Source organism: Miscanthus floridulus, unplaced genomic scaffold, assembly GCF_019320115.1.
Source record: "Miscanthus floridulus cultivar M001 unplaced genomic scaffold, ASM1932011v1 os_1392_1_2, whole genome shotgun sequence".
Classification (NCBI taxonomy): domain Eukaryota; kingdom Viridiplantae; phylum Streptophyta; class Magnoliopsida; order Poales; family Poaceae; genus Miscanthus; species Miscanthus floridulus.
The window spans coordinates 12,442-37,230 of record NW_027097689.1 but is presented as its reverse complement, the minus strand read 5'-3'; the positions used below and the strand labels follow the sequence as shown (position 1 = coordinate 37,230).

Sequence of the window (24,789 nt, the reverse complement as noted above, 5' to 3'; positions counted from 1 at the left end):
TGGTAAGGAGTTATTTGTCAGAACATACCTCGTAATGCACAGTTCGGTTCAAAGTAAGTAACAGTGCCGTGAACTTCGTAAAGCACTAGTAAAAACTAGTAGTGTCTTACTTTACATGCTTTACTGGTACTTTACATTCTTACCAGTGCTGTGAACCGAACGTAAAGTACTTTGAACCGAAAATTGCTAAAGCGGCAAAAGAAAAGTGCTGAAAATGAGCACAGTTAGTTTTCAAGATCTTAACTATAACCATTCAACTGTGATTGCAATAATTATGGAAAATGTTGATCTGTTGTTTCAGGCATGACCAAAGATGTCGTAGCTAGAGATGGAAAGTCTCCGGAAGATGTAGATGTGGTAGCTAGAGATGTAGATTACCTAGGTACTGCACAGGAGGCCGGGCGCCGAAGCCTGCGTCGTCGGCGCGCAGGGGAGGGCGCCGGGTGCGGGACGCCGGGGGGCAGCCGCGGGAGCCTGCGTCGTCGGCGCGCGGGGACGGGCGCCGGGTGCGGCCGAGACGAGTCCAGGCGGCGGGCCACCGGCGGGAGCGACCGGCGTGGGCGGGCGGGCGCGCGCGGGGCGGCGCGCAGGCGCGGCGTTGCGGGCGGGGTGGCGTGCGGGGCGGTGACGGGGGCGGCCGGCGGGCCAAACTTTGCCGGTGGAGGCGGCTTCGGGGCCGCGGTCGGCGGGCGAGCGCGCCAGGCGCGAGCACGGCGGGCGGGCACGAGCGGGGCAGCGCGGGAGAAGGCGCGGCGGCGCGAGGATGACGGGCAGGGCAGGAGGCGGCGCTGGCAGCGGCGGTGAGGGAGCTAGGGGACGGGAGTGTGCGTGCGTGCGTGAGTGTCGGCCGTGCCAGTTAAGTCCTCGGTCAGGCCTTTGCCGAGTGTCCGCGATCCAACACTCGGCTAAGCCGGGATTTTTTTTTAAAAAACCATTAAAAATCTTTGCCGAGAGTCAAGCCTATCAGGCACTCGGCAAAGACTATACTTTGCCGAGTGCTAACCCTAGGACACTCGGCAAAGATATTTTTTTTAAAAAAACTTTTCTATTTCCTTTCCCTTTTCCTTAACCGTTTTTTCCAAATTTGTTCCAATACACTTTGAAAATACCTTGTCAAATTCACTCAACAATGCAAATTTGATGCTTCAGCGAAAAATAGACCATGATTTCATGTAGTTATATCTCAAATTCCATTTATATAATTGCAATTAAAAATTAATAATTATCAAATGGATCCAAAAATCACTAAAATTTAACATGACATGATCTTTGATGTCTATTGGCTATACAAAAAGTTTCGGAGTCAAACCACAACTCGACCGTTACTTTCACTCCAAATCTTACCAGATCATTCTCAACCATCATGAAACTTCTTCGGAGATGTTTCGGTTTGTAAGCAATGTACGTGACAACTTATGCGACACCTTCTCAATTTTTTTACCACAGCCTCCACATATGATATCATGACATCTTATCAAATTTCATGATTTTCGGACTTTCTTTACTTTTTATAGAATTTAAAAACCATTCAACCACACGCTCGGAGTCGTGTTTCTGAAATAAGATGTTCGAAACCCCTTATAATCTTATAGGTAAGGCCTCAAACTGGGTTGAATAACATGAATATCAATTTTATACTCATTTTTTCCAAATATTTGAATCACTTGCAGTTCAAATTTAACTTAATTCAAAAAATTGCTTGAAATGCAATTAATTAGTTAAATATAGAAAATAAATTCAAAAATACACCAAACTTAAGCATGGAGTACCACATGTGGTATGTGGAGATGTGAAAATTTTTGAAGTGCAGGAGTAAAAAAAAATTATACTTTGCCGAGTGTCTACTTTTGCCGAGTATTCCATTTATACACTCGGCAAAGAGCTGACGACGGCAGGCTAGTTTAACGGCGGGCCAAAATTTGCCGAGTGTGAGACGTTGACACTCGGCAGTGGCATGTCAGAGCACTCGGCAAAGAGGACGTCTTTGCCGAGTGCTGATCGGGAGCACTCAGCAAAGACAAGCTTTGCCGAGGGTCGTGTCTTTGTCGAGGGTTGGAGTTTGGGCACTCGGCAAAGACAGCCTTTGCCGGGTGCCCGATATAAAAAACTCGGCAAAGTTCTTGGCACTAGGCAAAACTTACGATTCCGGTAGTGTGGTCTCCTGTGGATGCAACCACTGCGTCCCTCGTGCTCATCATAGTCATCGCCCTCCTCCTCGGACCGACTGAAGCATGTATCGTTTTGCACAATATACGTGGACCTTCAAGTGGGGTGCAAATAAATCCAAGGCAAATAGTATAATCCATTCAGTTTTGATGTATGGGTGGTGTTAATCCTTGTGACTGTTTAACGAAGGCTAAATGCTTGGCTTTTAATATGGGTGCTTGTAATAAGAGCAATTAATTAAACGTTGGCCAGATGACCCATCAAAACCAGCATGCAGCGCTACAGAAATTTAGTACACAAACATTTGTATATATATAGAGATGGACGAGACTTATCAACAGGCAACAGCATAGCAACATCCAGCCAGCTGTCACTTATTCTAATGTTGAGAATAAAATGTGCACTGAAAGTGCTTTAGATATTTTCGTCTTGTTTAGTTCCACCCTAAATTTTCAAAAAGTGCTACAGTACCTATTACATCGAATGTTTACGGCCCGTGCATGAAGCATTAAATATAGACGAAAAAAATTAATTGCACAGTTTGGTGGGAAATTGTGAAACGAACGTTTTGAGCCTAATTAGTCTATGATTGAACACTAATTGCCAAATAAAAACGAAAGTGCTACAATAGCCCCAAATTCTAACTTTCTGAAACTAAACACGCGCTTTTTTTGTCTTATATATTGTACCATAAAATTTAGAATTCTTCACCACCCAGTGAGGGTACTAAAATTTAAATTAGTCATAGTACCTATTTTTTATGAGGAGGTGCCGAATTTTTTACTGGTTGTACATTTGCTTTACAAAGAGGTGCCAAAATCTATACTAATTGTAGATATTTTCTACAAGGATGGTACCAAGATTTACACATGATACCTATCGATACCTCTCTAAGGGCCATAAGAAAGCTCGTATATTGACCAGATATTCAGAAACTTAGTACAAATTTACATATATCCAGCAAGCATTGCCAATTATCCCATCCCTCCATGAACCTAAGGCTCGAGGTTAGAGCATCTCCACCAGATCTTTCTCCTTCTCTATCCCTAAAATCTTGTAATATAGGAGATTAGGTTGCTCTAGTAGATCTCCTTTCCCTATATCTATTAGAGACATCTCAAAACCTAAGGAGACACTGGCACCACCTGTATACATGGGTCCCATGCCAAATTGTCGCATACACCCCGCTGCCTGCCGGACCCATGAGGTCGCGCCTCGTGTCACCGCCTCACCGCCTACTGGGCACCCATGGCTAGGCCTTGCCACCGTTCCAGGCTCCTGAGGTCGCACCGCCAGCCGCCGAGATCCTGAGGTCATGCCTTTGCTGCCCATCGGTCACCACACCCACGCGACCAGGCCTCGTTTCACTGCCCGTGACTTCGTGAGGATCCCGAGGCTGCACCGTGCATCGTTGGCTACCCTTTTATTGTTCGAGGAGAAGTGGATGAAGAAGAAAAATGCCCGTTTGACAAGAAGTTGGGAAGAGGAGAAAGAAGATGGATTTGACCTTGACATGTAGGCAACACGTGTAATAATGAATAGGGATGACTTTTGAGTAATCTAATGCATTAGAACACTCCTATATGATTGCTTTTGAGTGATCTTCTATAGCAGATTATAGGGGAAAAGGGATATAAGAGATCTGTTGAAGTTGCTCTTATTTTATCCAGAGTAAAGTAATATGCACCATTGGAGCATATTTAATCCAAGTACATTGCTAATAAATGAAAGACATTAATATATTATATTATTACTTCATCCAATAAAAATGCAATACTATGTTTAAGATAAGTTAATTTTTCTTAGGTTTGACCAAGTTTATATAGAAAATAGTATCAACGTTTATGTCTCCAAATAGAGTTATACTATGAAAATATGTTTCATAAAAATCTAATAATATTTATCTGGTATAGTTTTTTTTATATAGATTTGATCAAACTTAAAACTGTTTAACTTCTTGGGAAGTTAGAATTGTATATTTTTTTGGACTGAGTGAGTATATTGCAAGAGGAGGTAGCGAGGAATACAAACTAAACTACGGAAACTGCAAAATGAATACACATAATGACATAAGTACATCCTCCTAAACTGAGGCGTTTTCGCGTTTATAGATAGAGGGGAAAAAAGAGTAAAGCTGTGATCGTAACTTTTGTGCAGTTGCAGGCCGGAATTGATGAACTTTAATTTCCACTCTGATCTTTCTCCCTCTTATATATAGTGCTCGTGACTCGCGAGCTGGGGACACCATCATCAACCATCTCTGTTCGATTTCATACCAAACACAACAAGAACAAAAAAGCCATGGCCGAACAACAATCGACGATCGCTCTCAACATGGCCCTCTTTGCCCCAAGATAGGGTTGAACATCTTGGCCCTTCGTATTGACCCTCTCAAACGTCATAGTCTTGAAATCAAGTGTGAAACATCCTGATGTGTAGTCTGCCAGGAAAATGTACCGTTGAGGTTCACAAACGAAGTATATGCAACAATCGGCAATGGGCATCGGTATTATATTCTTCAGCTGCCACTCATTACCTATATTGCCCTCTTTTTGCACACTGGTGTAACTACTACAGAATGGACTTGTTGTCCCGGGCGGTAACGGTCTTTAGTCCCAGTTACCGCGCCGGGACAACGATCCCGGGACTAAAGATGAAACCTTCAGTCTCAGGTCATCGAGCCGGGACTAAAGAGGGACCTTTAGTCCCGGTTGGTGTTACCAACCGGGACTAAAGGTCCTCCAGCCGAGCAAACCTGGCGCACCCTTTAGTCCCGGTTGGTAACCCCAACCGGAACTAAAGGTTCCTTTTCTTTTTCTTTTTTTTTTGTTTAATTTGTTTTTAGTTCAGTTACACATATTTGTTTAATATATAATATGTTTTTATGTACGTATTCTACGCTGCTAATATAAATACACGCACGCATATAATTACATCTAATTCTCATCTCGAGCATTATTATATTCGAATAAAGTATGAAACTATATATATTATAGATATATATGTATATATACAACACTTTCATAATCTTGTTCTCGAAAATAACGATATCAATAAACATTTAATTTACATCATTAGTTCCTTAGATCAAAGTAGAACTCGCCGTTGGGATTTAGCACTTTTTCTAGAAGATATCCTGCTATTGACTCTTGAACTGCTTTCAGATGGTCTTTTTACATGACCCTTCGTTTCAACCATTCAGTCTTGCATTTGAAATAAAAGGAAAAGTATTAATACATATATATATTCATTTAAAAATAAATAAAAAATTGATATATACGTACTATGAGGACATCTTCAGGAGTTCTTCTTATGTATGTAGTGATAAATTCACAAACGTAGTATCCACACAAGTTATTACCTGGTTCCTGCCGCAAACACCACTGTACGAGAAAAAGATTATTCTCATCATCTCACACGTAAATTGAAGTACGATATAGTAATTAAACACGTGGGGAAGTATATATAGTGCAACTTACTGGTATTTCAACTACATTAAGTGGTGCCTTGCAATCCTTGCGGTGTTGCCGAATAAACTCTTTCCAAACCCTGTGCGACCAATAATGTACGATCGTTAATAAATTATGACAAAGTCTATTCAATAATAGTTGTGCGCGAGAGATCGAAATTATCCCTGAATAATGTCTATCATATCTTGGTATAGTGCTCGCTCTTTTCTCAATGAGTCCAAGATTACTAACTGACTTGAGTTTAACTCAATGACAATGAGTATCCAGTGAAACCTGCATTGGTTTATACACACACGTACATGCATATAAGTTGTATTGATATTACATAAAATGTATAGACTACATTATTATTAACACTTACTCAAAGTTGTACGGGAAAAATATTATTGTCTTGTCGTGTTGCTTCACGAAGAACTTCATGATATTCGTCTGTGCTTTAGATACCCAGTGGTCTTTGACAATAATATCGGTTTTGAATACGATATAAGGATCAATGAAGCCAATACTGGTGTCTTATATTCTTTGGAGCTCTGACATCTAGAATCTGTATATAAATATAAGTTACATATGAGGATAATTATATACACGTACGCATGGAAGTGAGTTTATTAAATAAAAGTAAGAATCACTTACAAACAAAAGGAGCTAATGATTGATTTGTCCAGAGCATCCAAGTGGAATAGTTGATGTAATTCTTCGAAACTAATATGTAAGATGTCATCTCCACGGAAGTAATGATGGTCTCTAAATCTGACAAAGATCCACTGCTCACCCCTACCACACGCTTGCATGTACCACTTGTTGAGCAAGTACATTTGCGTACCCAATTCATTCAGAGCCACAGGGTTGTACAAACTTTTGCCAAATTTATCAGTCTTCCAGGTATCAACTTCCAGGTTCTGGATTGGAGCTTTGCCCGTCATTTGATCCAAGGTTAAACCAGTTTGTTCAAAAAAACATTAAGGTCTTGAACCGACACTTCTCCCGAGTTGTCTGGTCGATAGACTTCTATGTTGGAACCATATTCATTAGCAACAACAAGATTTTGCATTGGTTGCTTCTGTTGTCCGAGCTGTGGGACATCCTTCCCTGATGCTCTTTTCCTTTTCTTATGTGCATCATGTGACTTCACGAGGGAGCGGTCATAGTCTGATAGTGGCGGTGGCTTACGAACTTCAAGCATCTTTTTCTTGTGAGCTTTGACCTTCTGCCTCAGCTGATCTCGTGGTATGTAAAAGTACGACTTCTCCTTAAACTTCGCTTGTCTCTGCTTTTGGATATCTATAAAAAAATCTTTCACTTTTTTGCCTTCTTCAGCTTTTATTTGCTCATCAGTCTTTTCAGGAAGTATTTCTTGAGAAATAACTCTTTTTTTGGGGGTCTTCTTTGCCGCCGGGACCTTAGACGTCTTTGTAGTGCGTCGCTGTGGAGGTGGTGGGGGCGGTGTTGGAGACCGGCATGGAGGCGATGAGGCCGGTGTTGGAGTCCGGCGTGGAGGCGTTGGAGATCGTTGTGGAGGCGGTGGGGCCGGTGTAGGAGTTGGAGATCATCATGGAGGCGATGGGGCCGGTGTAGGAGTTGGAGATCGCCGTGGGGATGAAGTCGTCTCGCCCCCCGCGACGCTGTGATGAGATGGGGAATGAATGATTGGGCTAGGCTGGGGGGAGACCCTGCTACAAAAACAAGTTATGGATCAATTATTTTTGAAGCCAATATAAAATTAATGGAAAAATAATATTTCATTCACTTTCATTCGTACCTAGGGTGAGGTAGGGGAAGTGGTGGCGCTTCAGGAATGATGATGAAGCGTTTGCGCCATTGAATAAATGTCTTCTCTGCTTCTCCTAGTGTCTTCTCCCCATCACCGCCTTCAATGTCAAGAGGAATATTGCTGTAACCTTTGAGCACTCTATCGACCGAGATGCTAGCATATCCAGGTTGAATAACTAACCCATGGATTCTTGGTGTCTTTGTTCGGTCTATTGGAGATACAACCCTGATAGCCACCATGATTGATGCATTATTACCATCTGGAATATGCAGCTCACATGTTGTTAGAGGCTCAGTAATGTCATCAACAGGGAAGCGCAACCCAGCATCACCTTGAATAACTAGCAGCTCCGTGGAAGCACAACTGCTTTTCATCTGACCAATGGGGCTAATGGTGACTCCCGGTGTCGATTGCGATTGCATTTGACTCATTGCTAGCTGCACTTGCCTCTTGATCTCCTCCTATATTCTTGCCTCGAGATTTTTCTTGTTCACGTGATTCAAGCAATACTTGTCGTGACTCATTAACAAATTACTCCAATACATGGATTTAGTCTGCCTCCTCATCCTTCTTTCTCTGGCAGCTTCTATAGGTATCTCTGTCTGCTGGGAATACTTGTAGCCATAGAACCGCCCCATAGCCTCTTGTTCGACCACCGTGTTCGAGATTCTCTAGGGCATATGTCAATTCATCCTTTTCTCTGTTGGGCTTGAAAACACCACTATTAGCTTCTTCCCTAGCACGAGCTAGTCTCTATGTTGCTCTCTCAATTTTTTGGCTGAAAATTAGCTTGGTAGTGTCTGGGTCTAGGCTTCCCCCATGAGCGTAGAACCAATTCTTCGCACGTTGAGGCCAGTTCTTCTCTATTGTTTCAGGTATGATTCCCTTGGCAGTAATCTCTGCTTCTAGGTTCTGCCACTTGGAAATAGCACTCCTATAACCACCTGATCCTATGCGATGGTGGTATTGCTTCTGTTGGGCATTCTGCTAATTCCTCATCACACGTTCCTCACTCTCTTGAGATGTCTTGTATTGTACGAAGTCATCCCAATGGGACTCCAACTTGACAAACGCCTTAGCATTGAAATTCGGCGTTTCATTCTTCAAGATAAACTTTTTATACAATGTCTTCTTCCAACTCTGGAACAATGTTGCCATCTTCTTCATTGTCCAATCCCTCACTAGCTCCTTCAAAGCATCACCTGCTTGTAATGTGGAATGCTGAGTGATATCTCTCCAAGCTAGGTTCTTGTCACGATCAGATACAAAACTAACATTAGGAGCGGATATCTTCTGCTTCCATTCACGAGCACTAATTGGGATCCTATCCCTTACAATGAACTCACATTGATTGACATATGTCTGAGCATGTGGTCCCAATTATTTGCCGGTGTCGGTGTCGAATTCTGATATTATAAAACGGCCCTCTAATGGCTTTTTTGGCCCTCGGACTTTCCTACTCTTGCCGGTGGTTGATGTAGATCTAGAGACCGGCTACATGAGTAGAAACATAACGATTAACAACAAATATACGTATGCATGCATCTATAAGAGATGATAGATAATCGAATATACCTCGCTAGTATTTTCTTGCGCGACAATTTGTTGATCTTCAACCACCGGCATATTCAGGATATCCTCATAATCAGCAAAGTACTGACTCGTGTCATCTATATCCACATTGGTGTCGGCGTTGATAATATTCGTCATTATGTCATCATTCAAGTTATCATCCGGAGCAGCCATTTGTATCTTTAAGATAACACATAGATAGAATTACTATAGCACATAACATAAGTACATGTGATAACACATATAGAATGTCTCTCTAGATACAATTTTCTCTCTCTCTCAACACATAGAATAAGTGCATATGTATATATCTCTAGATATGCATGTGATAACACATAGAATGTCTCTCTAGATACAATTTTCTCTCTCTCTCAACACATGGAAATAATTAAGTACATGTATATATACACATAGAAATAATTAAGTACATATATATGTATACATATAGAATCTCTAGATAGAATTAATTACTAAATCTAATTAAACCTAACATATATACATAGATAGAATTACTAAATCAAAATTAAATCTAACACATATAGAGAGAGATAGAATAATAATTACTAAATATATCAAAAACTATAATAAAAAACTATCTAAATAAAGTACTAATTAAATTTTAATACATTTAAATCTAATTAACATATATAAAAAACTATCTAAAAACTAAGAATAAATTACTAATTAAATTTTAATACATTTTAATCTAACATATATATCAAACACTACCTAAAAACTATCTCAAAAAGTGTCTAAAAAAATTTGGCCGAGGGCGCTGCTAGCAACAGGCCACTGCCATGGCGGCGGGGCGTGCTGGCCGGCCACGGGGCCGAGCAGAGCCGCGCAAGGACGACGTATGGCGGCGTGGGTGGGGCTCGATGACGACGACAGCGCGGGTGCGGCAGAGACGTGGAGATCGAGGCTGGGCAGGGGTAGACGACGACGGCGGCGCGGGCGCGGCAGAGGCGACGAGATCGACGTTGTAGATCAAAAAGTAGAAGATGAACCGTTCGATATATATAGGCCAGGACCCTTTAGTCCTGGCTGATAACACCAACCGGGACTAAAGATCCTTTAGTCCCGGCTGGTAAGCCGAACCGGGACTAAAGGTCCAACCCTTTAGTCCCGGCTCGGCTTACCAGCCGGGACTAAAGGTATTTTTGGGCGGGCAATTCCGCCCACCCTTTAGTCTCGGTTCCTGGCCTGGGCTGGGACTGAAGGCCTGAAATTTTTGCAGCCCGCCAAAGTGTTGTTTTTTGATTAAGGATTGTAGATCTTGATGAGCTGCTCAAATGATACACTAAATGACCTCAGATGAAAAATCTCTGAATACCAAGTTTGATCATCTCAGCAAGATCTACAATTGTTACATAGCTTATTTTTCAATTTGAGAAAGTTTTATCAAACACTAGTCATAAATTCTTGAATCTCATAGACTTTTTTAAACTATGTCACACACTTGTGAAATTTGAACTACATTTTGTTCAAACTTTCTCAAATGAAAAAATGGCCTATATAAGGATTGTATATCTTGATGAGCTAAACAAACTTGGTATTCAAAACTTTTCAATTGGAGACAATCTAGGGTTCCGAAAACTAGTTTGTAGGCGTCGAAATTTAAAAATCACAAATTTGAACCGTCCAAACTATCTCAAATGGAAAGTTGACCAAAACAACAATTGTAGATCTTGATGATTTTAACAAACTTGGTACTCAAAACTTTTCAATTTGAAGTCATTTAGAGTTCAGAATACTAGAGTCAAAGTGTTGTTTTTTTATTTGACCAAATTTGACTTGGTCAAACTTGCTCAAATGAGACACTAAATGACCTCAGATGAAAAATCTCTGAATACCAAGTTTGATCATCTCAGCAATATCTACAATTGTTACATAGCTCATTTTTCCATTTGAGAAAGTTTTATCAAACACTAGTCACAAATTCTTGAATCTCATATAGACTTTCTAAAACTATGTCACACACTTGTGAAATTTGAACTACATTTTGTTCAAACTTTCTCAAATGAAAAAATAGCCTATATAAGGATTGTATATCTTGATGAGCTGAACAAACTTGGTATTCAAAACTTTTCAATTGGAGACAATCTAGGATTTGCATCGTTGTATCATGTGGGCACAACAGTGAATTTTTTCTTGACGTATGACCCTTGGTTATGATCTTGTCGTAACCATGGAGTGTCTTCATCATTTAATACGATGCTTGGATCTTTCTTCACTATGAAGGATGGAATTCAGACATTTCTTTCATAATCTTCTGACATGTCTGACTTGTCTTCAATTCCCACTATATTTATTTTCCTAGAAAGAACTATGTGACGCTTTGTCTCATTGACCATTGAGTTGATGTCTTTGTTTTTTTCCTCTCTTTGCTTTTGTAGACATGTCTTTTCACATAGAACATCTGACTCACATCGGCAGCAAGGACGAATGGTTCGTCTTTATACCCAATATTGTTGAGGTCCACTGTTGTCATTCCATACTCTTTGTCGACTGTTACCCCTCCTTCGGTCAGCTTCACCCATTGGCACTGGAACAAAGGGACTTTAAAATTAGGTGCGTAGTCTAGTTCCCATATATCTTCTATGCGGCTATAATATGTTTGTATATTCCCATTTGGATTTATGCCATCTATGCGAACACCACTATTTTGATTGGTGCTCCTATTATCTTGGGCAACTGTATAAAATGTATTCCCATTTATCTCATATTCTTGGTACGTGAGGATATGCCATGATGGTTGCCTAGCCAACAAATACAGTTGCTTATCAATATTGTCATCGCCTTGACATTCTTTTCGCAACCAACCACTGAAACTTTCCATGTGCTGACGCCTAATCCAAGCTTTAGTCTTCCCTTTATATTGGAGGAGAATCCCGATGGGACCTTGATGCTGCTTAGACATTCGAACATGCTGTCCCTCTCTTCTTTGCTAAGCGTGTAGCTAGCAGGACTTAAGTAATGACGTCCATCATCTATCTTCTCTGGATGAAGGTTGTCTCGTTCTTTCATGCCCTGCAAGTCTTGGCGTGCTTCAAGTGAATCCTTTGGCTTCCCATACACACCCATGAATCCTAACAGGTTCACACAAAGATTCTTTGTCAGGTGCATCACGTCGATTGCATTGCGGACCTCTAGGACTTGCCAATAGAGTAGCTCCCAAAAGATGGACTTCTTCTTCCACATGGGTGCGTGTCCCTTAGCATCTTTGGGAACAGATTCGCTACCTTGTCCCTTTCCAAATACTACTTTCACATCCTTGACCATTGCGAGTACATCTTCCCCGATTCGGTTATGAGGCTTCTTCCGGTGGTCTGGCTTACCTTTAAAATGCTTACCTTTCTTTCTTACTTGGTGATTCAAAGGAAGGAATCGACGATGGCCAAGGTACATGACCTTTCGACATCTTTTCAAATATATACTGTCAAGGTCATCAAAACATTGTGTGCATGCATTATATCCTTTGTTTGTCTGACCTGAAAGATTACTTAAAGTAGGCCAATCATTGATTGTTACGAACAACATTGCTCGTAGGTCAAAGTGTTCTTATTTGTACTCATTCCAGACACGTACACCTAGTTTGTTCCATAAAACTAGAAGTTCTTCAATTAATGGCTTTAGATAGACATCAATGTCGTTGCTAGGTTGCCTCGGACCTTGGATGAGGATCGGCATCATAATGAACTTCCGCTTCATGCATAACCATGGAGGAAGGTTGTAGATACATAGAGTAACTGGCCAAGTGCTATGACTAGTGCTCTGCTTCCCAAAAGGATTCATACCATCTGTACTTAAGGCCAACCTTAAGTTTCTAGCCTCATTTGCAAACTCTAGAAATTCCCTATCTATCGCTCTCCACTGGGACCCATCAGCTGGGTGTCTCAGCATATTATCTACCTTATGGTCTTCTTTATGCCACCACAACAACTTTGCATGGTCTTTATTTCTGAACAAACGTTTTAAGCGTGGTATATAGGAGCATACCACATAACCTTGGCAGGGATTTTCTTTCTAGGACGTTGTTCACCCTCGACGTCACCAGGATCATCGCGCCTGATCTTATACCGCGCTGCTTTACATACCGGGCATTCATCCAAATTCTCGTATTCATTGCCATGGTAGAGGATGCAGTCATTAGGACATGCATGTATCTTATGGATTTTTAATCCCAAAGGGCAGACAACCTTTTTTGCTTCGTACATAGTGGTGGGCAATTCATTTGGCTTCGAAAGCATCTTCTTTATGAGGTTCAATAAATTCCTAAATGCCTTGTCAGATACACCGTTCTTTGCCTTCCACTGTAGCAATTCCAGTGTTGTACCCAGCTTTTTTTGCCCCTCTTCGGCCGTCGGGTATAGCAACTTCCTATGATCCTCAAGCATGCGCTCGAACTTAACTTTCTCTTTTTCACTTTTGCATTCTTGTTGTGCATCACGAATGGCATCGCCAAGAGCATCACCGAGATCATCTTCTGCCGCTACCTCTTCTTCATCTCTCCCCATTGTAGTATCATCAAAGGCACCATACTGAGCAATAATGTCATCAATGTCTAAATCTTCTCCTTCATCTTCTTCCATCATGACCCCGCTTTTTCCATGCTTAGTCCAACATATATAGTTTGACATGAAACCTGACTTAAGCAAATGTGAATGAAGACTCATTGAGCTTGAATATTCCTTTAAATTCTTACATATGGCACATGGACAGCACATGAAACCATCCCGCTTATTTGCCTCGGCCACACCTAAGAAATAGTGCACGCCCTCAATAAAGTCTTAGGAGCGGCGATCGGCATTGTACATCCAATGGCGTGACATAATCTGTATTACATGATAAATTATGAAAACATTGAACATAATTAAGTATTTTATTACACAACATAGATGACACACACAGTTGATTAATTACCTAAGCCTGGCAACAACATAAGCAATCCCAACTATCACTAAACAAACTAAAAAATGCACTTCAGTAACATAATTATTTCATGATCGTACGCAACTAAAATAGGCAAATCATTCTTCTGTTGAATATCAATAAGCTTCTCCTGCTGGCTCACTGCCTCATCATCAGCAGCCGCTACCTCAAGCGTACCTAAATTCTGCACGTATGTAGCATAATCTTCCTCCCAGTACCAACCATCGCATCCATTGTCCTCCCACTGAAATTAAAGCCAAAAAATATTTAGTCAAAAATATTCAAGAAAAGCAGGTTAATTAGCCATAATAATAAAATGCGTAAGAAACTCACATCGTGATCTGAGCACTTGTAGAAAACACGACCCTTGTTGGGTCCCTGTCTCTTGACTCGGTACTCCATCATAATCTTCTGCTTACACTTGCCGCAGATAATGAGAGGGAGTTCTGGCCTTAGTCGTTTCGCAACCGAACGAGAGGCCGAGGATCCGGTACCAGTTGTCATCTACTTTCTATACTTATTTTTGCAAACTAGTGTAAATTTCTCGGCGAGCATTTCTCCAACGGACGGCACCGTACTTGGCCAAGGAAGAGCTCCGATTCTACGAGAAAAGCAACATGGTCTTCCACGACCGTTGCTGCTCTCCCTCGTAGAATCAAAGCTCCTCCTTGACGTCCGTTACCGCTCGACAGAGAACATGCTCGCTGAGCTGAACACGGTCCGCAAGTTCAACTAGTACGGATTTTCTACAATTTTCTAACTATTTTCTAAGTTTTTCATTTTATGGAAAAATTAATTCTAAAAAGTAAAAGGCATGATTTCCAAGTATTTCATTTAATGGAAAAAATAATTCTAAGTGACCTGCTCGATATCGGTGAGCTCATGGGCGTTTAGGTTGCTGAGGATAGTAACATTTGTAGATGACATTTGTAGGTCTAAAGTTATCAAATATCCATCAAATTATAGCTCAAAAACATGTTTCAATAAATAACCATCCGTACTAGTTGACCTTGCTTACGTGATCATCTCGGCCAGCATTTCTCCACCGGACAGCACCGTACTTAGCCAAGGAAGAGCTCCGATTCTATGAGAAAGGGAACACGGTCTTCCACGACCGTTGCCGCTCTTACTCGTAGAATCAAAGCTCCTCCTTGATGTCCGTTACCGCTCGGCAGAAAACATGTTGACTGAGCTAAACACGGTCCGCAAGTTCAACTAGTATGGATTTTCTACAATTTTCTAACTATTTTCTAAGTTTTTCATTTCATGGAAAATTAATTCTAAGATCACGTAAGCCACCGGGGATGAGGATGGCGTGTGCTCCAGCGAGGATGAGCGAGGCATAATTTTGATGAACTAATTTAACTTTTGTTTATCCAAACATATATCCAAATCATCATGTGATTTTGAGCAAAAAATGACATATAAAATCATAATAAAGTCCAACATATAAAGTTACACATGCATCTACATCACAAAATGAGACAAGCTACTGGTAAAACATAAGAGGATTAAGTTTGTTACCTCCAAAATCGAAAAGCAACACCAATGGAGGGGGAGAGAGCAAGAACAACAGCAAGCTGAAGAACAGAGGCAGTGAGTTTGAATGGAATGGCTCAGGCTCGGGAAAAAAGAAATGAGCTAGATTATAGGCCGGGATAATTAGTCCCGGTTAGAGGGCTAAACTGGGACTAAAGATTAATCTTTATTCCCGGGGCATAACCCAAACCGGGACTAAAAGCTTTAGTCCTGGCTGGTATTACCAACCGGGACTAAAGGTAAACCTTTAGTCCTGGTTGGTAATACCAGCCGGGACTAAAGATCCTTGACCCGCGGACGACCGTTGGGCAGGGACCTTTAGTCCCGGGGGCAAAAAATGTCGAAGCTAATGCCAAATTGGGACATCGTTCTAAAGTCTGTTCTCTAGTAGTAACGCGCGGGCGACCATTTGGCATAGATATGGTGACTAAACATTCCAAGCATGCCGTTACCTTCGTCCACAATGAGGATAATCCGCTCCTCGTGTTCAGGTAGGAGGTCGACGGTGGAGAACTTCTTCGTGTTCATGTCGAGCTTGACCAACTTGTTCTTCAAACGCACTTTCCAGTAGAGGCAGTTATATGCATAAGAGGGATAACAAAGCTCTTGAGAGAATTTTGTTGGTCTGCTCAACCTTAGGCTATCCTAGCTGGTTGATGCACTGACACTCTAGCTGCCAGAGCCCAACCCTGAAGAGAAGACGGTCACCACTAACTCTTGGTCGCAATGCATCACCATGATCACTCGTCGTCCTTGTCAACGTGCTTTTCAGGAATGATGTCTCGTCGTCCTCGTCAACAGACACTATGGGAGACGTGCTCTTTGCCGAGTGCTCATCTCTTTGCCAAGTGTCGAAACACGGGCACTCGGCAAAGAGACAGTTTGCTGAGTGCCACACTCGGCAAAGCCGGCACTCGGCAAATATCGTCTTTGCCGAGTGCCAAACACTCGGCAAAGAGGGTGATGAGGACATGGCACCTTCGGATATGAACAATGATTATAAGGTGCGCTCGTTCCTACATTTGCATAGTGGTTTTGGTTATAATTCACTCTTAAACAGAAACTCGTTGTTTGATATTGTTAGAAATTAATATAAATCCCCTATCAACTATTTATGGGTAAGTGGAATCACACTCTCACACGTCTTACCAAGTTCTTACAAGGTTCTTACCAACGCAAAGCAGTGGATGGTACAATCGGTGGCTGGTTCGTGATACTTGTGAGGGTGTGACACCAAGATTGCAAGGGTCTTTTTTTGTACCGATCTGAAGTATATGTGGAGCTTGGGAGGTACGAAAAAGAATAAATATATATATATGTGGCACACAAGTCAGTGACAGACAGTAATATTGAATAAATGTTCAGAGCACTTGTCCTAGTTGCTGGCCTATACGTGTTTCTATCACCAGTTGTGATAAACAAGAGAGGAAACAAGGATGAAAGAAAACAAGTATTAAAGGTAGCAACGGATATGAACAAGGCAAAAGATACCACAAACAATAGAGCTATTGCGTGTTCCTTATGTGCTCCTTTTCGATATCTTCTATTCTCTTTTACTATTTTTTCTTTTATTTTTTGTCCAATCTTTTTTTTGCTTTTGCTCTTTTGATATTTTTTTCTCAGCAAGGAGCACACAAGAATAAACCACAAAAAATTTGAGCTCAATTGAATAAAAGATGTGGCCTATAGAAAATTAGGACTGTGCTAAAAAGCATACCAAAACTTGTGGGCCCAGAAACTCAATTTTCCTAATCAAATTTCGCAAATCTAATTTTTGCAAACCTAGCAACACTAGGATGAAATAGATCTAAATTTTTTTGGCGTTCTCCGTAGATATAAAATTTGTCCCGTTTTGAGTTCAGATGCAAAAGTTATGACTGTTTTAAGGAAGCTGCTCGAATCAGAGATTTAGTAGACACAAGATGCAAACCGATGGTGATACGGAATAGCGGCGGGTGGAGGTATCAACACAAACTAGAAAAGAATACAATCTAAACTAGCAACAAGACTTTGGCCTAGGACACAAACTCAACAAAGTGGACTCTGAAACTGAATCATGCAAAGGTTATGGCGCGTATGGTTATAGGATAGGAAACAAATATGACATTGGACTATGGGATAAAAGCAAAAACACTCGAACTAAGGGTAAGATGCGAACTTGACGGTATACCTGAAGCTCTGATTACCACTTAAAGGGGACAGGGATCCCGATCTTCCGTCAGGTTCAAGATAAACAACGATTTGTTTGGAGAGCGACACACCGATCCAGCTTTAGATCATAAAGACCCAAACCCTGCAACCTTAGCACCACGTCTCCTCTGGTTATCAACCGTGTCACAATCTAGTTGACCTCGCCAAGAAGGCTAAGCCCTGCTGTGAATCGAAGAACACAAGCAAGAACAAGATAAAACGCAACTCAATTGAAGTGACAATTGTAGATGAATGATCAAGCACTCGAAGTTGGGGTCTTGCAAACCGATAACGGCGACTGTTCAATGACAGATTGATCTAAAACAAAACTCAAAACCTAATGTAGGTGGTGGCTACTGATTATATAGCCTAAGGGATGTCCAAGGATCCCTCTACGTCCTAAAGGTGTCCCAACACGTTACAAGGCCCAACGGCCCAAAAGACGACGACGTAGCGCCGTGACAGATTCTAGACATCAACTTGTTTTGACGATTCCCATTGATTTTGATGGAATTTTGATGTGGTACCACTTCCATTGGTTTCCTTATGAAATTATCTTTCCATCCATATATGGATCATCAAAAACGGAGTTTGGATGCGTCCTAGGCGTCCATTTTATTGCAGACTGGTCCTGACGGCCGAGGCAGACTCGAACTCAGATTGGACTGGGCCTCTGGCTTGGCTTGGACGTCCTTGCTGGCCTCCTAAGGTGGTGGCCAAGGCGGAGGACATCCAAGGCCATCTCTTAGGTGTTGTACATCTTCTTGGGGCGTGTTCCAACTTGGGCCTAGGTCTCAAGGATGTCTAACAAGCCTATGACGACAGTGTAGCTCCTGCCAGAAATAGTGACAGAATATATTGATGATTTGGAGACCTTGCCAACATGATATTGAGATGGAACAAGATCTATTTGAAAGCTTATCAAACAAGCTTTCCATCAAGTGCTCATTGACCTCGATCGCACTCCAGATGGATGAGTTATGGCCTTCCCAATGAGGCATTATCGGGCCACCGACGAACCAAAAGTTCAACTTTGATGAACTTCCATTATGAAACACATTTGAACCTACAATCAAATAGTGATATGTATATGTGGAACCAAGTGAATTATAACCAAAACCACTATGCAAATGTAGGAACGAGCGCACCTTATAATCATTGTTCGTATCCGAAGGTGCCATGTCCTCATTAGAGGGACACTCGGCAAACATCTTCTTTGCCGAGTGTCAGGCACTCGACAAATAATAACCCTCGGCAAAATACCTCAGGCGACGCCGGTGGCCCCTCCGTCATCCTTTGCCGAGTGCTGGCCATTAGCACTCGGTAAACGTGTTGTCTTTGCCGAGTGTCTGGCCTGGCACTCGGCAAAGAGGTTCCTTTGCCGAGTGCCAATTCCGACACTCGGCAAAGTTTTTTTTGTTTTCAAAATTTTTTGTGGCATTTATTCAGTACCTTGAAGCACATGTTCCAATTTGGAACTTTTCTATGACTTTTTGGTATATTTTTTAAAATTTTTATGTTTACTTGAATTTTTTTCAAAAAAGTAAATTTGAACTGCAGTGCATGAAATATTGGAATTTAGCGATTCAAAAAATGGTATTAATGTTTTTGAGTATATTTTGACGCCGTGTGCAGGGACATTCGTGAAATTTTGAACATCTGTTTCATGAAACATGACCACCAACTTGTTAAAAAAGTGTTTTTTAATTATATAAAATGCAAACGAAGTCCAAAAATCACAAAACTTGTCGAGGTGTCGTGTCATCGCATGTAGAAGCTGTGGTAAAAAAAATTTAGAAGTTTCCGAGCAAGTTGTGACGTACGATGCCTAAAACCTAGACATCTCCACAGGTGCATGATCCAAAGGACTTGGAAATGCTTGATGGACTACGACTAGGCAATGACAACGATGAGGATGAGGTTGTTGAGGATTTGGACAATCTTCATAGTGATGACGATACCTATCGTCCAGATAATCCCGATCATGAAGAATATTAGAAATACATGTAATACTATGTTATTTTGTAATTATATTTTCTTTATTTTGCATCTCTTACTAAGTACGTCTCGTTTATCTGTACTTACCGGTTTACTCTTTTTAATTGCAGGTGATGGGGCCCACTAGGAGGGCTGCCCCTCGGTTTACGCCAACCAGAGGGACATGGCAATGGCTGAGGAGACTGAGGCATCAAAGAGGCCGAGGAGGCCGAGAGGTAGGCCCAGGCGGGAGCTGTTGACTGACCACGGGCGCAGCTCCTCACGCGACTCTGTGCACGATGACGACCTTTAGACGGTGGATGGGGACGGGGTCTGAAAGCATCTAGGCCCCTAGTAGGGTTTCGGTGATTAATGACAATACAATATTACTATGACTAACGTGTGTTTTGCAGAGGCAATTAAGTTAGGTCATGGTAATGGAGATTGATTGGGCAATCGAGTTGGTCATGCCCCTACGATGGAAATCGTTTTGGTTTTCAAAGGATTGATGACAAGGTTAAGGATGACTAGTTCTAAGTGTCGATTGGAGTTAGAGAGACACTTAGAGTAGTTTAAGACTTTGTTTTTCCTTTGGCCATACTATTAAGGGGGGTATGAACGGGTAGTTTGACCTAGTTAAGCCTAGTGAGTTAGGTGTGGTGCACACTTGTTAAAACTAGCTCTAGGTAGCTCCTATGAATGCCTAAGATCCTTTGGAGCAAACTTCATTCACATATGTTCAAGAGTTGGAAGTGAATGGAGGGTCAAAAACTGACCGAACGCTGGCTCCGGTGCAACCAAACACTGGCCGCAGTGTCCGGTCAGTTCATTTGATCAAGCAGACAGTGTTCGGTGTGACCGGACGCTGGATCGGTTAAGTGACCGAACGCTGAAAGGCAGCGTCTGGTCGACTCCAGTAAGGTTCTAGAGAAGGGAATCTGTGACCGGACACGTCCGGTCAGTACTGACCGGACCCTGAGGGTTCAGCGTCCGGTCGAGTCCAGTAAGGGTCCAGTAAAGGTCTTATGTGACCGGACGCGTTCAGTCAGTACTGACCGGACCCTGCCAGCATCCGGTCAACTCATTTTTACTAGTTCACGGGTTGAACTGACCGGAGCATCCGGTCAACACGACCGGAGCGTCCGGTCACCCCGCAGAAGCTCATAACGGTTTGTTTTTCAGGCTGCCTTATAAATAGAAGCTCCACTCGTGTGTGGAGTTACTTTTGCTCATTTCAACAGCTGAGAAACACGTTTGTGAGTGCCAAGAAGAGTAAGGTCCTAGTGAGGTGTTTGTGATTTGAGAATCCAAGAGTGAAACCTCATTAGTGAATCAAGAGTAGACAAGTGTGCATCCATCTTCTCATTAGGCTTCACGTGGTCAAGTGAGAGTTCGTGCTTGTTACTCTTGGTGATCGTCATCACCTAGATGGCTTGGTGGTGATTGGGAGCTTGGTGTTCACCTGGTAGAGCTTGTGGGTGACCCAACTCAAGTTGTGAGCGGCTTTGGGTGATTCACCGCGACGGAGTGTCGAAGAATCAACTCATAGAGAGCACTTGATCCTTGCACAGATCAAGGGGGAGCTACACCCTTGCACGGGTGTTCCAACGAGGACTAGTGGGGAGTGGCGACTCTCCGATACCTCGGCAAAACTTCGCCGCGTTCCTCTCTCTATTTACTTTGAGCAATTCAATACTTGTCTTTACATTCATAGAATTGCCATGCTAGAGTAAGTTTGGAACATAGGTTGTAAGTCTTTTGTGCGTTAATTTGATAGAAACACTTTTCTAGGCACAAGGGGTTAATTGGGCTATCCGTAGGATTTGATTATTGCAAGAAAATTTATAATTAGCCCAATTCACCCCCCTCTTGGGCATCTTGATCCTTTCAATTGGTATCGGAGCCTCGTGATCACATTTTTAAGCTTAACCGCTTAGAGTAAGATGTCTCACGGGGATGGACCTCCTCCTATCTTCGAGGGGGATGATTTTCCATATTGGAAAATTTGCATGGAGGCATACCTAGAAGCTCTAGACGTTGAAATACTTAGAGCCGCCTCTCAAGGGTTCCCAACACCTAAGAATCCCACACAACTTCAAGGCAATGAAGTGAACTATGAAAAATGGAATGCAAAGGCTCACAACACCATCTTTAGAGGTCTTTGCAAAGATGTGTTCAACCACGTATGGAACCACAAAGACGCCCATACACTATGGTCGGACGTTTGTGCGCTCCATGAGGGAACTAAGAGTGAGCGTGAGGAACGCTATCATCTTATGATTAAAAAGCTAAATTCATTTGAGATGCTTCCCAAAGAATGTGCTAATGAGATGTATTCATGTTTGAATATTCTTGTAGAGAAAGTCAATGGGCTTGGACTTACTCAAATATCACCATCCGACATTGTGAGAAAGATCTTGAGTGTCCTTCCCATTGACAAATATGGCCATATTGTGACCGTGCTACACCAAGGTGATCTTTCCACCGCTACACCGACACAAATCTTGGGAAAGATCAATGCTCATGAGATGTACATGCACATCACCCCACAAGATGGCTCATCCTCTACAAAGAAGAAAGAGAAGGACTTAGCATTCAAAGCTAGCTAAGATAAGGACAAAGCAAGACTTGAGTATGAGAGCTCAAGTGGTGAAGATGATGAAGAAAGCCTTGCTCTCATGGTGAAGAAGACCGCCAAGATGCTAAAAAGGCTAAACAAGAGTGGCATCAAGTTTGACAGTAAGAAGAAGAAGTTCTTCACTAGCTCAAGAAGAAAGGCAATCTCTGAGATAGATTGCTACAATTATGGTGAACTTGTCCATCTAGCTCATCAATGTACAAATCCCAAGAAAGACAAGTTCAAGAACAAGAACAAGGGCAAGAAAGATGACTCAAGCAATGAAGATGAAGATGAGAAGAAAAAGAACAAGCCATACAAGAAGAGAGATGGCAAAAAGAGAGACTTCTACAAGAAGAAGAAAGGTGGAAAGGCCTACATTGTCGGTGATTGGCTCACGGATATTGATTCATCAAGTGGATCATCCGATGATGATAGTGATGATGAAAAGGTGGCCACCATTGCTATTGATCTTGCATCTTCACCGCCATCATTGCCATCATCCTCTACACACCTATGCCTTATGGCCAAAGGTGAACGCAAGGTAACTAAGAGTGATGATAGTAGTGATGATGAACATGCTAGTGATGATGATAGCGATAGCGATGATGATGACTCACCTACATATGATGATCTTGTCAAAATATTAAGAAAATACACTAAGATCATTAGAAAGAGTAGAGCTACAAATGAAAAGCTTGATGCTAAAAATGATTCACTCTTAGCTAAGTGTGATACATTGGAAAAGGCTAATGATGAGCTTCGAGAAACTAATGATGCTATATCATCCAAACTCAAGGAGCTCAAATCCTCCAAGAAAGAGCTTAAAGATAAACATGATAAACTTGAGTGGGTGCACAATGAACTCATCATTAGCCACAACAAGCTTAAAGATGAATACACTACTCTTAAGATTAATCATGATACTCTTGTTATTGCTCAAGAATTTTTACCAAATGAGCCACATGATGCTACTAACCATGTTGTCAAGATTGATATAGCTACTTCATGTGATGATTTAATTGATGAAAGCATTAAGCATGGATCTAGTAGCAAAGGCAAGCAAGTGGTTGAGTGCAATGACTATGATGAGTATGTCAAGCTCAAGAGTGACAATGAGAAGCTCATGAAAGATCTTGAAGAGATAAAAAGTCACAACACCATTGTGCTAGAAACTCTTGATCATGACAAAGATTTGATCCTTGAGAATGAGAAGCTCAAAGAAGAAAACAAGAAACTCAAGGAAGAGAAGAACAATGATATTCTCAAGGAAGAGAACAAGAAGCTCAAGATGGATAAAGAGCATCTCAAGGTGGGATTGAGCAAGTTTGCTAAAGGCAAGCATCTCCAAAGTGAGCTACTCATGAATACCGTCATAAAGATGGATAGAAGTGGCATTGGATATATGGCAAGTGTAGAGAAGAAGAAGGCCCAAGCTCAACACCAACAATCAAAGCCAAAGCCAAAGCCAAAGAGATGTTTTAAGTATGGACAAGAAGGCCACTTTGCTCATGAGTGTCAAACTCCACCACCACAACCCTTGCCCAAGCATGCTAGACCCTTTGCTTTCAATGCTCACTACATGCTTAGAAAAGATTCTAGTGGAAAGATGAAAGTCATGTTCTTAGGACCCCCAACAAAAGTAGGCCTAAGAAGATTTGGGTGGCTAAGTCACTTGTTGAGAAGGTGAAGGGCCCTCAATAAGTTTGGATTCCTAAAGTTTGAATCTCATGTGTGTAGGTGAACTACAAGATCAACAGAAGTCATTGGGTTATTGATAGTGGTTGCACTCAACATATGACCGGTGATCCTCATATGTTCACCTCACTAGATGAAGAGGTAGATGGACAAGAGAAAATAACATTTGGATATAATTCAAAGGGCAAGGTTAAAGGATTGGGCAAAGTGGCAATATCAAATGATCATTCCATCTCCAATGTGCTTTATGTTGCTTCATTGAGCTTCAACTTGCTATCCGTTGGGCAATTGTGTGATCTTGGCTTTCAATGCTTATTCACCAAGAAGGAGGTTGTTGTATCCAAGGTAGATGACAATCAAGTGATATTCAATGGATTTAGATACAACAACTTATATCTAGTTGACTTCACCTCCGAAGATGCAAACTTGAAGACTTGCCTATTCACCAAAATAACACTTAGGTGGCTATGGCATAGAAGACTTGCTCATGTTGGGATGAGCTCGCTCAAGAAGCTTATGAAGAATGATTTGGTGAGAGGGTTGAAGGATGTGAAGTTTGAGAAGGACAAGCTTTGTTGTACATGTCAAGCCGGTAAGCAAGTTGCAAACACTCATCCAACCAAAGCTTTCATATCAACCACAAGAGTGCTAGAACTCCTACACATGGATTTATTTGGACCAACAACATACAAGAATTTGGGAGGAAATCTCTATTGTCTTGTGATTGTGGATGACTATTCAAGGTATACATGGGTGTTCTTCCTTCATGACAAATCCAAAGTTGCATCTTGCTTCAAGAAGTTTGCCAAGAGAGCTCAAAATGAATTTGAAGTGAAGCTCAAGAAGATTAGAAGTGA

At 41.7% G+C, this 24,789-nt stretch overlaps 1 protein-coding gene across 1 annotated transcript; it reads left to right on the top strand.

Annotated features, from left to right (window-relative positions):
• Positions 1-303: 303 nt before the first annotated feature.
• Positions 304-804, top strand: LOC136533981 (uncharacterized). The gene has a single exon (XM_066526491.1). The coding sequence runs from the start codon at positions 304-306 to the stop codon at positions 802-804; it is 501 nt and encodes a 166-aa protein (XP_066382588.1).
• The last annotated feature ends 23,985 nt before the right edge of the window (positions 805-24,789 follow it).